Source organism: Narcine bancroftii, chromosome 10, assembly GCF_036971445.1.
Source record: "Narcine bancroftii isolate sNarBan1 chromosome 10, sNarBan1.hap1, whole genome shotgun sequence".
NCBI classification, from domain to species: domain Eukaryota; kingdom Metazoa; phylum Chordata; class Chondrichthyes; order Torpediniformes; family Narcinidae; genus Narcine; species Narcine bancroftii.
In genome coordinates this window covers 20,630,718-20,646,401 of record NC_091478.1, presented here as the reverse complement: position 1 = coordinate 20,646,401, position 15,684 = coordinate 20,630,718, and the positions used below count along the sequence as shown (strand labels likewise).

The following is a 15,684-nucleotide window of genomic DNA, read 5'->3' as shown; positions in this document are numbered from 1 at the left end:
TTTGAGGCTGCAACATGGCAAGCTGGCAGGCTTGTTGAAACCCCCCTTTTGAAGAGGGGTTGTGAGTTCTGAGTTCAACCTGTTCAAAACCCTTGTGTAGTCCTTACAAGAGGAAATGGCAAGCTAGAGTGTATCTTCTGAAATAAAAGAAAGAAGAGGAACTCTGTGGTGACCTGGAAGAAATTTGGGAAACCCATGATGGGGCAAGTTTCTTCAGCAAGAGACTGAAGTGACTGATCAAAGGAAATCAGTTTGCGTGTGTCCAGTGAGCAACAAATAACAAGAACATTCCTGAGCGGTAACAATTTACCTTTAAGCACCAGAGCCTGGTGAAAATTCATAACTGTTACATTCTGTGCACAGTATAAGAATTGCCTGATACCAGTGAACTTGGAGAAGTGAGAAATGAATGATTGGACGATTAAAGCAAAGAACTTTTCTGAACATATATACATTACGTACACATGCGCTTAGAATTAGAAGGGGGTTAAGTTAATATTAATAAGTTAAAATTTGATCCTGTTTTTGTGTTTAAAGAAAATTAAAAGCTACCATTTATCTTAGTGAATTTCTATTGCTGGTGAGTTTTGGGGTCCTCTGGGCTTGTAACACCCGCTCTGAAGGCCATGTCTTGGTCCCTGAGCAACACCCGCACCTCTACAGTCATCCATGGCTTCTGATTAGAGTGAGTCATGATGGACTTGGGCACAGTGATGTCGTCAGTACACTTACTAATGTAGCTGTTCACTATTGTCGCCTACTCCTCCAGATTTATGCAGTCACCAACAGTTGCTGCTTCCTTGTCAGTCAGTGAGCTCAAAGCAATCTTGAAGTGGCCAGGTTTTAACCTGCTTCAGAAATGGTCTGGAACGTCTAGCGAGCGGTCCATATGCTGGGATTAGCATTAGAGATGGTCTGAGTATCCGTGGTGGTGTCGGGGGCTCCACCCGACACATGTCAGAAATGTGTGTGAACACAAGGTCCAATGTGTTCACCCCTCTCATAGCAAAATCCACCTATTGGTGGAATTTAGGTAGTCCTGACTTGAGGTTCACCTAGTTGAAATCTCCAGCTATGATGATCAGTCCATCAGGGTGTGTGGTCTGCAGTTCGTTTATTGCCTCCAAGAGTTCTCAGGTCGCCTCCTTAGCATTTGCACAGAGGTGGCGGGGGGGGGGGTGGGGGGGAGGATAGTGATGTACACACCTACTATGAGGTCCGTGGTGAATTCGCAAGGCAGATAAAATAGTCTGCATCTGACCAGATTTTTTTTTAAAAACAGGCCAGGGAACTGACAAAATAAGATGAATTTTGTAAACTTTATTGGAATGCTGTGATCTGTTCAGGCTTTCAACAGCTTGGCCTTCAGCCGAAACCATCAAGCAGACTTGCTCAGGGAAGATCAGTGGAAAGCTCATCCATTGCTATTTTAAAGCTTGGAAATATTGTTCAGCAGATAATGTCAAGCTAAAGTGAAGCAGACAGTAGAAGTACATTTAAATACATTATCTCTTGTCGATGTATAAATTGCACTTCGTAATAATGGAGTTGAAACATTCTGTTTTCTTCCCTTGTCTTTTCAGATTTTTTTTATTTATCCTGGAAATTTGAAAGCATTTGTTGGTTAGCTTCCTCAGTGACAAGATTGGTTTGATCTCATTCAAGTGCAGTTGCTTTCAAAGTAATCCTTCCTTGAGAATATTCCACTGTATGGTACAATTTTTTTTTACTGTTTGTTTAGTCTGACTTCTGATTCACCAGTTTAATCAGAACAAGTTTCCATGGCAAGACTATGAGGAGTGAAAGAGGGGGAAGGAGCTCCATGATTTTCCCATATTTGTTCAGTCCTTGAACGATGTTATCAGTAGTGACTGCATGTGATGCATCCAGTATAGCTAACAGATCCAGTGACTCTGGTGGTGTCTGAATGGAGTTTGCACATTCTCCCTGTGACAATGTGGGTTTTTTTTTAAAGACATACAGCACAGTAACAGGCCCTCTCAGCCCACAAGCCCAATTACACCTAGCTGACCTATAGTCCCCGGTACATTTTGAATGATGGAAGGAAACCAGAGCACCCAGAGGAATCTCATGCAGACCCACGGAGAATATACTTCTCACAGACAGTGTGGGATTCGAACCCCGGTCCCGATCGCTGACATCATAACAGCGTTGTAGCTAACTGCCACACTAACCCTGCTGCTTTCTCTGGGTGATCCATTTTCTGCCCACCTACACACTAACGGTAATTACATTGGGCAAGTAAACAAATTGGCTGGATGGTTAACTGGTTAATTAGCCTTTGTAATTGCCCTCAGAATGCCAGTGATGGTGGAATCTGGCTGCCATTGATGGCAATGTGGGTAGAATAAAATGAGTTAGGGTACAAATAGTATTAATGCGAGTGGTTAATGGATCAACACAGATTTGATGGGGTGAATGGCCTCTTTCCCTATTGAATATTTCAATAATTGTACGACTGCAGCAATTCAATAAATTTAACTGATATTTATAAAGTGGTTTCCACGTAGGAGAAGCTGCTTCATAGTAGAACAATCAAAATTTGACACCAAGCTAATCATTATTGCAAGTGAACGAGCAGCAGACTTTAAGGACATCTTAAAGGCATCTTTAAGGATATCTTAAAGGCAGAAAATTAGTTGGAGAGGTTTTCAGAAAGAATTGAAGGCCATATTCCTTTGGAACTGGATGCAGGCCTGCTAATGGGTAAATGGGGAATGATTACATGCAGGGAAGACAAAGGCGTTACGAGCCCAAAGGACCCCAAAACCCAGCAGCAATAGACATTCACCAAGACAAGTGGCTTTCAAAACAAAAGTTATTTTTAATCAACTTCAAACATGAAAATAGAATCAAACTTTAACTTAACTAACCCAAATTAACCCCCTTCTAATTCTAAGTGCACGTGTATGTAATGTATGTGTGTAGATTTAAGAAATGTTCTTTGGTTCACAGTTCAATCTCACTTCTCCTTCTTCCAAGTTCTCTGGTTGGAGGCAATCACACCATACTGTGATAAACTGTTACAATCCATGAGCACATGCTGCCCCAATACACCAATTAACCTATAAACCCTATGTTTTTGGAGAGTGGGAGGAAACTGGAACACCCAGAAGAATCACATGCAGGTCATGGGGAGAATGTACGCACTCCTTACAACAGCGCCAGATTCGAACCAGGGTTGCTGCCACTATAATAGTGTGGGACTAACTGCCACGCTAATTAATCATTTGAAAACTTAGTATTTCTTAACCTGAGGCCATAGGATTGTCTTACGATGAAGATAAATATTACTCGCGATAAACACATAATGTATAAAACAGCATTATACATTTGACAACAATCCCCTCAACTCTCCCTCACTCCTGCAAAATTTCTCCCAGAAAAATATTCCCACTAAAACAAGAAACAAAACAAAAAACCTCAGCAGTGGGTTGGGAAGGTGATCGAATTCACCATCCCGGCCCACCCTTCTTACTAGGTGGTCCACAATAAAGAATTCTTTGATGACCTGTGGCTGAAGGAAGGTTGATCTTTACTCCAAGGAAGCAGAGCACATGCCCTGATGGATTTTGGAGGGAGCTGATTGATTTAATGCCCACATATCATTCCTGAAAAGTCTCGCGATGAGCGCTAATGATAAAAGTTCTTCCTTTTTTAATTTCTGTTTGAAGACTGAATAGAAATTTGTTGCTTTACTTATTATAAGCCCAATTCGCAACTTTGGTGTACAAGTGGGAAATTTCAACTCAAAAGAATAAAACCCAACAGCAGGTTTTCAAACTGCCTAACAGAAACCACCATGTGTTCTCCCATTTTGTGTGACTTTTCATAATGCAGGAGAATCTAAGAGTCTTATGTCATGAGCCCAGTGTCTCTCATTAAGTGATGGTCAAAGAGAGTAGTGCTTTTGTAAAAGTAAAAACACAGCACTGCAGAAACTCAGCAGGTCAAACCGTGTACTTTATGTACCAAAGATAAAGGTATATAACCAACATTTCTGGCTTGAGGCCTTCATCAAGCCCTTATCTTACCTTGATGAAGGGCTCAGGCCCGAAATTTGGTTATGTATCTATCTTTGTTCTGATAAATTTCCCCAGCGTTGTGTTTTTACCTCAGTCATGGTGTTCTGCAGACCTTTGTTTTACTTCAGGTAGTGCTGTTGTGTTTGCCCATTACACCAGCATCGTCAGTCCTCCTTTCAGTGGAAGGGTCCTAGTTGTGCAGTTAAACTGGACTGGGAAGTTTGGTATGCTCTGCTCCCTTTATTTCAGCAATTTACTTTTCTCCAGCTTCAGTGCTATTTTCAAATCTCTTCATCCCCCAACCCCTACCTCACTCTGTAAAGATGGCGGCACTGCCAGATCCGTTGTAGCGGCAGCCCTGCCGCTGGTGCAGACCCGCGGGTAGAAAGGGAGTGTAGATGGAGTGCTCCTGCGGGGTCCAGCCACCCAGTTGACTACCTATCGGCTCCTCACGGGCTTGGAGTGGTCCGTTGAGGGAGCCAAAGGTGGTTTTATTTGAGATCCCGGGACCTCGGGGTCTGCGCCCAAGATGGTGGTGTCTATTAATCGGCAGCAGCCTTGAGGGGAAACGGAGGACTGGAGCAGGGCACCACAGGTTGGAAAGATCACCCTCATCTGAGAAAGAGAAGGGGAAGAGATGACCCACGGGTCTGTGACCACAGAAGCAGACCAGTGAGGGGGCTCAGCAGCTAAGGGACCAGTGCACGTGGCGGGCTGCTGGCAACTCGAAGTGAGGAACCCATGGAAGCTATGGGCTGCTGGAGGCTGCTGTCGAGAGATGCGTGCCGGGCTCCGGACTGCTAGGGACTGGCTCAAACTGGCCGGAGGAGTACCAGGTACCGGAACTGGAATGTGACCAGGTGCCAAGGGCGCCGAAGTGACCCAAACTGTGTCGGAGGTTCAGATCTGGAACTCGGGTCACCAATGTTTTGGATTGGACTCTGGCTGTGGAGGCTTCTGAAGTGCTGGAGGTGAATCTACAGATGCTCGGTGACTCTGGGAGACTCTATTTTGGTTCTCTCTCTCTCTGACTGTAAGTCTGACTAGAGGAAATCTAAGAGGCGCTTTTCTGCCGGCAATTTCTGCCGGTGGTGAATCTGTCTGCCTTGCAGCAGGCAAAAAGAAATTTCATGTAATACAATACTGTTTTATTACTATGACAATAAATTGAATCTTGAAGGGCTGAATGGTAAGATCTCAGTACTCATGTGGTCCTACTGCATGGAAGCATGACTGCAGGCACAGCTGAACCAACACACCCTCCTGCTTTACTCCCACTTGCTCATCTTAGGGCCTCCAAACCCATCATATCCATCCAGTTATCCAAGGAATTTTTTACTGTTCTGACTCAGACAACCGACCCATCGCTGAGCTCACATGCTTACTACTGGAGGCCATGCTTTAAACTAGCAATGTCTGAAATTCTCTCCTTTCCAATAAAACAATCCTTAAAGCGTTGCTCTCAGCCACCTTTTGCACACCCCTATTAATATTTTTAAATTGAGACCTACAGCACAGTAACAGGCCATTTTGGCCCGCGAATCCATGCTGCCCAATTGCATCCCAATTAACCTACACCCCCAGTATGTTACAAAAGGTGGGAGAAAACCCGAGCCCCTAGGGAAAACCTACACAGACACGGGGAGAACATACCACTTCCTTACAGACAGCGTGGGATTCAAACCCCGGTCCCGGACACTAGCGCTGTAAAGATGCTATGCTAACTGCCTCGCCAACCATGCCACCCCAATACGCGGCTGTGTTAAATATTGTTTGACAGTACTCCTGTGAATACCCTCAGGACTTTTCACAATGTTAAAAGTTGCTGTGGTTATGCCTTTCCTCATAATTTTATATATCTCTCTCCACTTATCCTTTGTCTCTTTTCCCTCCAGAAAACGAGCCCATTTTCTCCATTTACCTGTAGTCCTTCAATCCAGGCAACATCCCTGTGAATCCCCTCTGCACTTCTTCATGGAACCACATCTTTTCGATAGTGCAGTGACGAAAACTACACATAATATTGCAATGTTTTGCAACATGACCTTCCAGCGTTTATATTCCATGCACCAACTATGAAGAGAAGCATGCCCTATGCCTTCCTCACCACTTTATCTCACTGTATTGCCACTTCAGGGGACTATAGCCTTGAATCTTATGAGAACCCTCTGTTCTCCTAAGTTGCTTAACACCCTGCCATTTACAGTGTATGTCCTATATCTATCACCTCACATTTGCAGGACTAAATTCCATCTGCCAACATTCTGCCCAACTTGTCACTTGATTTATATTTTGTTTTCAATATTGCTGAACTTGGTAAATTGATGATATGAATGTCGAACCTTTCTCCTGATCTATCCCAATCTTTTTCTCCCTCTTTTTCCTTGTGCAATAGTGATTTTGGATATGAACGTCACTCTGATGGAAGATGCTTACCAGCCTTCTGGTACAACCCATCCTTCGCGACCAAGGAATGTAGTACGGGACGGATCTACCTTAACAGCACAGGGTAGGTCTGCTGCTATGACTCTTCATTCCTCTGTTGGAACTTAGTTCTGAACATCAGGAGGAAGAATAGAGTAAGGGGAAGTCTGCTTGAGGACAAAAGGGGAAACATGGCTGGAGGACGAAAAGATAGAGAAGGTCCTTAATTAATACATTGTGTTGGTGTTCACCATGGAGAGGGATCTTGATGAATGTGAGGACAGCGTAGAATAGGCTAAGGTGTTGGAGCATGTCATGGTTAAGGGCTGTACGGTAGGCATAACGGTTAATGCAATACTATTACAGCCAGAAGGACCTGTTACCATGCTGTATGTGTAAATTTAAAATTTAAAGAGGTAGGGTTGGAGCTTTTGAAAAACATTAGGGTATACAAGTCCCCAGGGGCAGATAGGATATACTCCACCACTACAGGAAGAGATTGTTCCCCACAGAGTCTTTGCAGTTGCATCTCCAAGCTTCAATATGACCTTGTGCATGTAGTTCTGCAATCTGCAATGTTTCAAGCAGCATCATTCCCTTACAACATCTCATGGCAATGGAAGATCACCTTGTTTGGGCAGATTAAAGAGGGTCATTCATTGAGTTGATTATCCTGCTTTAGTGGAGATTATTCCCAAAGAGTTTGGCAGTTTGATATAAAAAGCTCACTTTGCCACTTCAGGTTCAACCACTTTCCTATGAGCTTGGAGTTAAATATCTGTCAAGCCATTGCATTTCCACCCTCTCTGGACTTTAATAACCTCCCTGTCATCTATTGAGAAGCAGGCTGGTTTTGAACTGAAAATACATTTGTGGAGAGTAATTAGTACCAACATTTGAGCCTATGTGTTCCATGTTGAACCAATCCCAGGTTTCCAGCATGTGGGGTCCATCTAATTTTCTATTTCAGGTCATAACTTCAAGCTCCCAGTATTGACAACAGTACCGAATGGCCACCATACATTCTGCAAATTTCCCAGGTCAGTTCCAGCAGTTGCCATGTGTTGTAAATCCAAGCTTCTAAAATTCAAGTCGCTCCGATTTCCATCTCCTGTCCATTGGTTCCAGACATGAACCCGGCCCTTCACTTCCAGGAGGGAAAAACAAGGATCACTTTGCTCAAGAGAATCCAGCAAGACAGCAGGCCATTTGGTCGATATGGACCATGCTGATGGTAATGCAGCACACGTCTGCCCTAACCCGCAGAGTTCAACCTTATCAGTATAACTAACCATTTCCATTCCTTTAAATAATCAGCTTCTCCTGAGTGGCCCACATTGGAATTCAAGAGATGGAAATTTGTCCTTTGTTTCTTGCAGGAAACTTGGAGGCTGAACTATGTACCATATATACTTGTATCATCATCAACCCCATGTAAAAGTCAAGCACCCCCCCCCCCCCCAACCCTTTCTGGCCCAAACATTGTGTGTTTTCTGTATGACCCATGTAAAAGCGAAACCCTACTTTTGGACCTGACCGTCCCCCCACGCCCCAACCACCTGCACATCCAAACTCCCAACACCCCGACCGTGGATCCTCTCCCCAGCCACCTTCCCACTGGAGCTCCCAATGCCCTGATCGTGGATCCTTGCCCCAGCTGTCAGTCCACCAAAGCTCCCAATGCCCTGGCCACAGACTCTCTCCTAGGCTCTGGCTGCCCGCCCATCTGAGCTCCCAATGCCCCAAACAGAAACTTAGTACCCGGTCCTGGCCATCCATGCCCTTGATGCCTTCAACATCGCAGATACTTATTGCAGTCAAAAGTATGAGCCGTACAAAAGTCAACGACTCGCCCACCAGAATTTTGCTCGAAAAATTGATCCAAAAATCTCAAGTGTAACATGAGTATATACGGTACTCTGATTCTCAAATTAATTTCCAATTCATAGAGCGTTTGGCACTATTACTGAGTTCTTAATGGAAGGATGTGAGAACAGGAGATGTCATGGACTCAGGAGGATCAGGAACGACCACTCTCCACTACACCTCAACAACTCTGTCCTTTGAAGTTCACTTGACTATCGTGAACACTCAACAACATCTCTCTTGACAGGAAGGTGCAACATGCACTTTCTGAGAAGTCTGATGAGGGCAAGGCGATGGGCCACCATTTTGGCTATAGGAGCTTTATTGAGTGCGGCCTGGCTGGCTGCTTCACAGTGTGGGTTACGGTGGCTGTAGAGAAAGGGATCGGAGGTCAATCCACAGGATCATAAGAATGGCAGAGAGGAGTCTCCCTCCCTCCCCAGCGAGGTGATTTACCAGAATCGATTTCTCAAGAGGGAGCGCAAAATCATTGAGGACCCCTTCCTCCTTGCTAACGGCATCCTTTGGCTGCTCCCATTGGGGAAGAGATACAGGAGTATCAAAGCCAGCACCACCAGGCTGAGGAACAGCTTCTTCCTACTGGCAGTGAGAATGCTGAAGGACCAAAGGAACTGCTCACACTGACCATCCGAGACTCTCATATTCATTAAATAATATTTATTTGTTTGTTGAGATGAAATACTTGTCCTGCATGTGTATTGTTTGTCTGTATGTGCGTTATGTCTGGTTGTGTGTCTGCATGTTTTCCACTGAGGACCGGAGAATGCTGTTTTGTCGGCATGTACTTGTATAACCAGATGACAATAAACTTGACTTTTAGATCAAGGGATTGACTAATGTAGTTTTCTTTATTTTCTATCCAGAATTATTTTTTTTAAAAGAAATATTGTTAATTAAACAAATATGGATAGGTTTTCGATTTTGTGATATGTATATGATGACCTGTTATTTATTTACTTGTTAAACTCACTAAAAATATTTTTTTTAAAGAAAGAAAGACTTGACTTGAAGTTTCTGATTCCTACTCTTCAATTGCAGATGTGGGATGTCTGCTCCTCTTACATTGTTATTCAGATAGCCAATTGTCACAGTGAGGTGGCCCTGACTGCATTATGGGGATAGTAAGACTGTCATTTTGATGTTGTGCTTGTAATCCATATGCAGTTACCGGAAGGTTGGCGCCAATAATTGCACAGGCGGTGTCCGAGATCTCTACACGGCTAAGCAGCACCTATGCTCCAAACGGGCTCCTCGGGGTCTGCATCTCATCACTAGCGATGGGAGACTGGCCACAGTGTTAGGACAGAACGTCACCTTCATCGCCCATCTGGAAGAGGTGAGCCTTCCTGCAGGAATCCTTCCAATCGCACTGGAAGGGCAGAATTGAGTTTCCTGAAGGTCAGAGCAATTTAGGGGCATTGCAAGGAACATTACGACATAGAAATGGGAGCAAAAGAGGGCTATGTGATAACGACAAGGTCATGAGATCTCGAAGCTAACTCTCCTGTTTTAAGAGTCATGGAGTCAGGGAGAAATACAGTGTGAAAACAGGCCCTTCAGTCCAGAGTCTACGTTGACCACTTAACTATCCATTAAGCTAAGCCTACATTAATTCTCCCTACATTCCCATCCACCTTCACTATATTCTACCACTCACCCATACATTAGACATAATTTACAGTGGCACATTAACAGACCTATAGGCATGTCTTTGCGAAATGGAAAAAAACTAGAGTACCCAGTTGAAAATTAAGCAGTCACAAGGAGAACGTCCAGACCAGGGTCAGGAGGAAACCTGGGTCACTGGCGCGGTGAGCCAGCGGCGCTGCTAGATGTGCTCCACTGCCTCCACTTTCATAATATCTTTTGCATCCATCCCAGAGGACAGGCAGGGCTGATAACTCATTGAAAGATCAGCATGCCCATTACTGTCCACGTGACACTAAAGTGTCGATCAAGAATTTTAAATCGAATTGTTTATTTTCACACACACCAAGATAGAGTGAAAATCTTTATTTTGCATGCTTCCAAGGCAAGTCAACCCATGCTGCATGCACAACGAGAATTGAAACACAAAACTAAAAGTTCAAAGTATAGTGTGACAGAAAAAAAGGTTCAGTTAACAGTGCAAATACTGCTCTGAGAGGTCTGTTCAATAGACTGATGGGAGCAGGGAAAAAAAATTGTCCTTGAACCTGGTGTGTGTTTTCAAACTCGTGAACCTTCTGTCCAGTTGAAGAAGGGAGAATAGAGAGTGACGGGGTGGGATGTGTCTTTTGATATATTAAAATAAAAACACAATGTTGGAGAAACTCAGCAGGTCAAACAGTGTACTTTATAATAGCAAAGATACTTAACTCTTGTTTCGGGCTTGAGTCCTTCGTCAAGGTACGATCAAAATGTAGGCAGACACTCGGACAAAATGGTGGGCACCTGCCTACATTTTGATCATACCTTAATGAAAGACTCAAGCCCGGAATGTCGGTTATGTATCTTTATCTTTATTATTTAAAGGATACTGTTTGACCTGCTGAGTTCCTCCGGCATTGGGTTTTACTTCAATCACAGTCTTTTTTAATAGATCGGCTGCTCTGCGATGGCGATCTCTGGAGTGAGACTTGAGTTCCCAACCTTCTGACCGAATCAAAGTTTTGACCAATAGACCTGCCACTCATGGCTCAGAGCCATTTCCAACCAAGTTGAGTAAGCGAAAGAACTGGCTGAAATGCAGGTTTAGTCACCCAAACCTCCACCCTACCTCATCGATTTCAGTGCCACTTCCCCTCACTCCCCAAGTCAGAGTTCCAGAGAATGAAAGAATGCACTTATCCTGCAGGCTCATTCACAATAATTAACAAGATGGATGGGTGAGCACTGCTATGACTTCATTCCCTGATACACAGCATGCCCTTACAGTAAGAGAACTGGAGCGGAGATTTTGATTGATGCATTGACGAGAAGAGACGGCAGTAATGCTGCCATCAGCCTGTTGTGAGACCACAGCTCAGAGCTGAATATTTTACTGGTGTGGAGCTAGTTCGGCAATTGCTTGTTCGAGCTGAGGAATGACTGAGTGAAAGTTTGAATTATAATACGTTATGTCTGTGGGCACACTGCAAGGTGCAATAAAACTCCGACAATCCGCATCCCAACGATGAAAAACCAGATGGTTCAGCTCCTATTTCACCTTCTTTATTCCTAAGCTTGGTTTAAACCTGCACTTCTTTTAAAGTCACCTGCACCCCATTTCTTCCCCCCACCCCCACCATCTTCCAATTCATCAGGGCTTCATTCCAACACTTTTAAATTTACCATGGCCTTGAATCCTTAGTGATGAGTGCAACACTATTTCAGCAATCCATTGCTGTCTGTGAGGAGTTTGACACACTCCCCATGTCTGCGTGGGTTTCCACCAGTTATTTATTTCCTCCCAACCTTCAAGATGTACGGGAGGGTGGGGGGGAGGGTGGTTTATATTAATCTGGTATAATTAGGTGGCATAGACTCATGGGGCAGAAAGGCCTGTTAATGTGCTGTATGGTCTAAATTAAATCACACACACACACACACACACACACACACACAAAGATACACTGATCCATCATTCATTCAGGTCAAGGCCAATGTGTGAGCTCCAATAGGTATGTGTGGAAGCACCTTCCCCAAAGCACTGCAGCAGTTCAAGAAGGCTGGTCCTCATCATCATCTCAGGTCACTTCGAAAAAAGTAGTAAATTCTGGCCTTGTTAGATATGCCTGTCTGCCAAATATAAAATGTGGCTTTAAGGAAGCTGACCAAAGAAGTAGACTTTAAATAGTATCTCAATAAACATTTGAGAAGCTGAAAGGTCTAGGGGTTTGCAGGCCTCCTAAGTAAACATCAAGTAGTTTTACAGCATGTGAGTTTTATTGTATCCGCACTATGGTTCAGGGTTATAATGTAAAAGGCTGAAGCTCCTGGAGACGTTTGTGCTCTATTTTGTTGATTCACTGTTGTTCCCAGCATGTGGTGATAAGCAGGAGGAATCTACAATTAGATTTCTCAGCAGGATTGAAATACCTCGTATGATTCCAGCAACAGTATTAACAATTTTACATAAGTTTCGTTGTCCAGGAAGAAATGCATCAGTCACAACTCAGTAGCACACTTTCCTCTGCTTCCGAAAAAGGATCATTGAACAGTCCTTGATTCTCCAAAATATTCTGTATGGAATTAAACTGGAGGGGGGTCAGCAGTTTGGCGCACAATATCTGCACTGAACGTGACCCCAAACTAAACTAAACCTCTTCTGCCTGTACATGATCCATATCCCTCCATTCTCTGCACATTACCTCGAAGCCTCCTAAATGCTACTCTTGTATTTTCTTCCACCTAGCGGCGTGTTCTGGGCACCCTGATCATCCCCTTTGAACTTTCCCCACGATCCCGAGTTGAATATCTTCCAGTACAGCCATTCTCAACAGGGCCACAGCACATTGAAAGGGGGTGGGGGGTGGGGTTGGTGGTGGCACAGACTGAATTCCTAAATCATTTTTTAAAAAGGTTTTTGGGTTAAATGTGCCAAATAGATCTCCAAAACAATGGAGAAAGCCAAAATATTCTTCACTGCCTTTCCCTCAACATACTGAATGGAATGTGGATTCAGCAAGGTAGTTTCCTTGACAAAATCCAGGAACCGCCTTGATATCACAACAGGAGGTGAGTTTTGACCTATCACTTTCTAATTTGGAGCTCGGCGGTAATAAGTTTCAACAGGAACATCAACCCTACATTCATAGGGTTGTATTATAAACCACCCAAGAGTCAACGAGAATTAGAGGAGCACATTTGTAGAGAGATAGCAGACAACTGCAGGAAGCATAAGGTTGTGATAGTAGGGGATTTTAACTTTCCACATATTAACTGGGACTCCCATATTGTAAAAGGGATGGATGGCTTGGAGTTTGTCAAATGTGTTCAGGAAAGTTTTCTAAATCAAAATATAGAGGAACCAATTAGGGAGAGAGTGCAAGACTGGATCTCAAATTAGGAAATGAGACAGGACAGGTGGCAGAGGGGCATGTAGGTGAACATCTTGGGGCAGGTGATCATAATACCATTAGTTTCAAGTTAATTATGGAGAAGGATAGGTCTGGGCTTCAGGTTGAGATTCTAAATTGGAGAAAGGCCAATTTTGAGGAAATGAGAAAAGGTCTAGTATGCATGGATTGGGATAAATTGTTTTTGGTTAAGGATGTGTGAGGTAATTGTAGGACCTTCAAAGGTGACATTTTGAGAGTACAGAGTTTGTATGTTCCTGTAAAGGCAAGGTTAGCAGTCATAGGTAACCTTGGTTTTTGACGGATATTGGGGATCCGGTTTGGATGAAGTGATGGATCTCTAGCAGTTATAGGGAACCTTGGTTTTTGAGGGATATTGGGGATCCGGTTTGGATGAAGTGATGGATGTCTAGCAGTTATAGGGAACCTTGGTTTTTGAGGGATATTGGGGATCCGGTTTGGATGAAGTGATGGATGTCTAGCAGTTATAGGGAACCTTGGTTTTTGAGGGATATTGGGGATCCGGTTTGGATGAAGTGATGGATGTCTAGCAGTTATAGGGAACCTTGGTTTTTGAGGGATATTGGGGATCTGGTTTGGATGAAGTGATGGATGTTTAGCAGTTATAGGGAACGGAGCAATTGAGGGACTTGAGCAGGATACAAATGCAAGAAAAATCTCAAGAAAGAAATCAGAAGGCTATAAAAAACATGAGGTTGCTTTGGCAGACACTGTGAAGGAAAATCCTAAGGGTTTCTAAAGGTATATTGAGCAAAAGGATACTAAGGGACAAAATTGGTCCCCTTGAAAACCAGAGTAGTCAGCTTTGTATTGATCCAAAAGAGTGGGGGAGATTTTAAATGTTTTTTTCTTCATCAGCATTCACAGATTACAGATTAAATAGAAGGAAGAGCTTGCTGTCTTAAAGCAAATAAGGGTGGATAAATCCTCAGGACCTGACAAGAAATTCCCTCGGACCTTGAGGGACAATAGTGTAGAAATATTTAAAATAGCCATGGGTGTGGTGTCAATGGTTTGGAGCTTAGCTCACATTGTTCCATTGTTTTGAAAAGACTTCAAAACTAACCCTGGAAATTATAAGCTGGTGATGTCAGTAATATGTAAATTATTGCAAGGTATTCTCAGAAATCGGATATACAATTATTTGGACAGCCAGAAACTGATTAAGGATAGTCAACATGACTTTGTGTGTGGTAGGTCGTGTTAAATCTTATAGAGTTTTTGAGGAGGTTACCAGGGAAGTTGATGAAGAAAAGGCTGTGGATGTTGTCTACATGGACTTTTAGTAAGGCCTTTGTCAAGGTCACACATGGGAGGTTAGTCAGGAAGGTTCAGACACAAGGTATTTATGATGAAGTTGTGAACTGGATTCAACAATGACTGGGCGGGAGAAGCCAGAGAGTAGTGTGGAAGATTGGATGCCTATAACTAGTGGTGTGCCTCACAGATCGGTGCTGGAACCATTGTTGTTGTCATCTATATCAATGATCTGGATGAGAATGTGATAAATTGGATCAGTAAGTTTGAAGTTGACACTAAAATTGGAGCCAATGTGCACACCAAAGGTTTTCAAAGCTTGCAGAGGGACCAGGACCAGCGGGGAAAATGGGCTGAAAAATTTGTGGATGGATTTTAATGCAGACAAGAATGAAGTGTTGCAATTTGGAAGGACAAACCAAGAAAGAACATACACGGTAAATGGTAGGGGACTGAGGAGTGCAGTAGAACAGAGGGATCATTTTATTAAGTTTTCACATCTTCGAGTTTATGCTTAAGGTTCCCTAATGACTCGTTGTGTATAAACCATTCTGCTCTAAGAATCTTTTTCTACATTTTTTTTTGTAATATGTATGTTCATGTTTTCTTCTTTCCTACATGTTCAATAAGAATAAGAATATGTCTGTCAGTTCTCGATTCGCAAGCCACAGTTGTTACAAACAAAGTAAAAGTGTTTTTTTCTCATGTAACATTTTTAATTTTTTAATGTAGTTGGTAGGAAAGAAGTATGGAAAAAAACTAACTAAACTTGACTGCCTCATAAAGATTCTTATTATCTATGCCTCTCATAATCTTATAAACCTTCTTCAGCCTCGGAGAAAGCAACCCACATTTGTTCAACCTTTCCCTACAGCTCATACCTTCTATCCAGGCCACATCCTGGTAAATCTTTTCTCTACCCTTTCCAAAGACTCCACATTCCTTTCTATAATGGGGCAACCAGACTTACACACAATACTCCATATGCAGTCTTATATAGCCATAATGAC

The 15,684-nt window shown here is 43.2% G+C and overlaps 1 protein-coding gene across 1 annotated transcript in view; it reads left to right on the top strand.

Annotated features, from left to right (window-relative positions):
- LOC138743782 (VPS10 domain-containing receptor SorCS1-like) overlaps window positions 1-15,684 on the top strand; it is an 800,159-nt gene that overhangs the window by 715,010 nt on the left and 69,465 nt on the right. Inside the window, exons 18-19 of the mRNA XM_069899386.1 lie at window positions 6,442-6,555; window positions 9,522-9,693. Coding sequence (XP_069755487.1) covers window positions 6,442-6,555; window positions 9,522-9,693 — 286 coding nt within the window. The remainder of the gene's footprint in view (window positions 1-6,441; window positions 6,556-9,521; window positions 9,694-15,684) is intronic.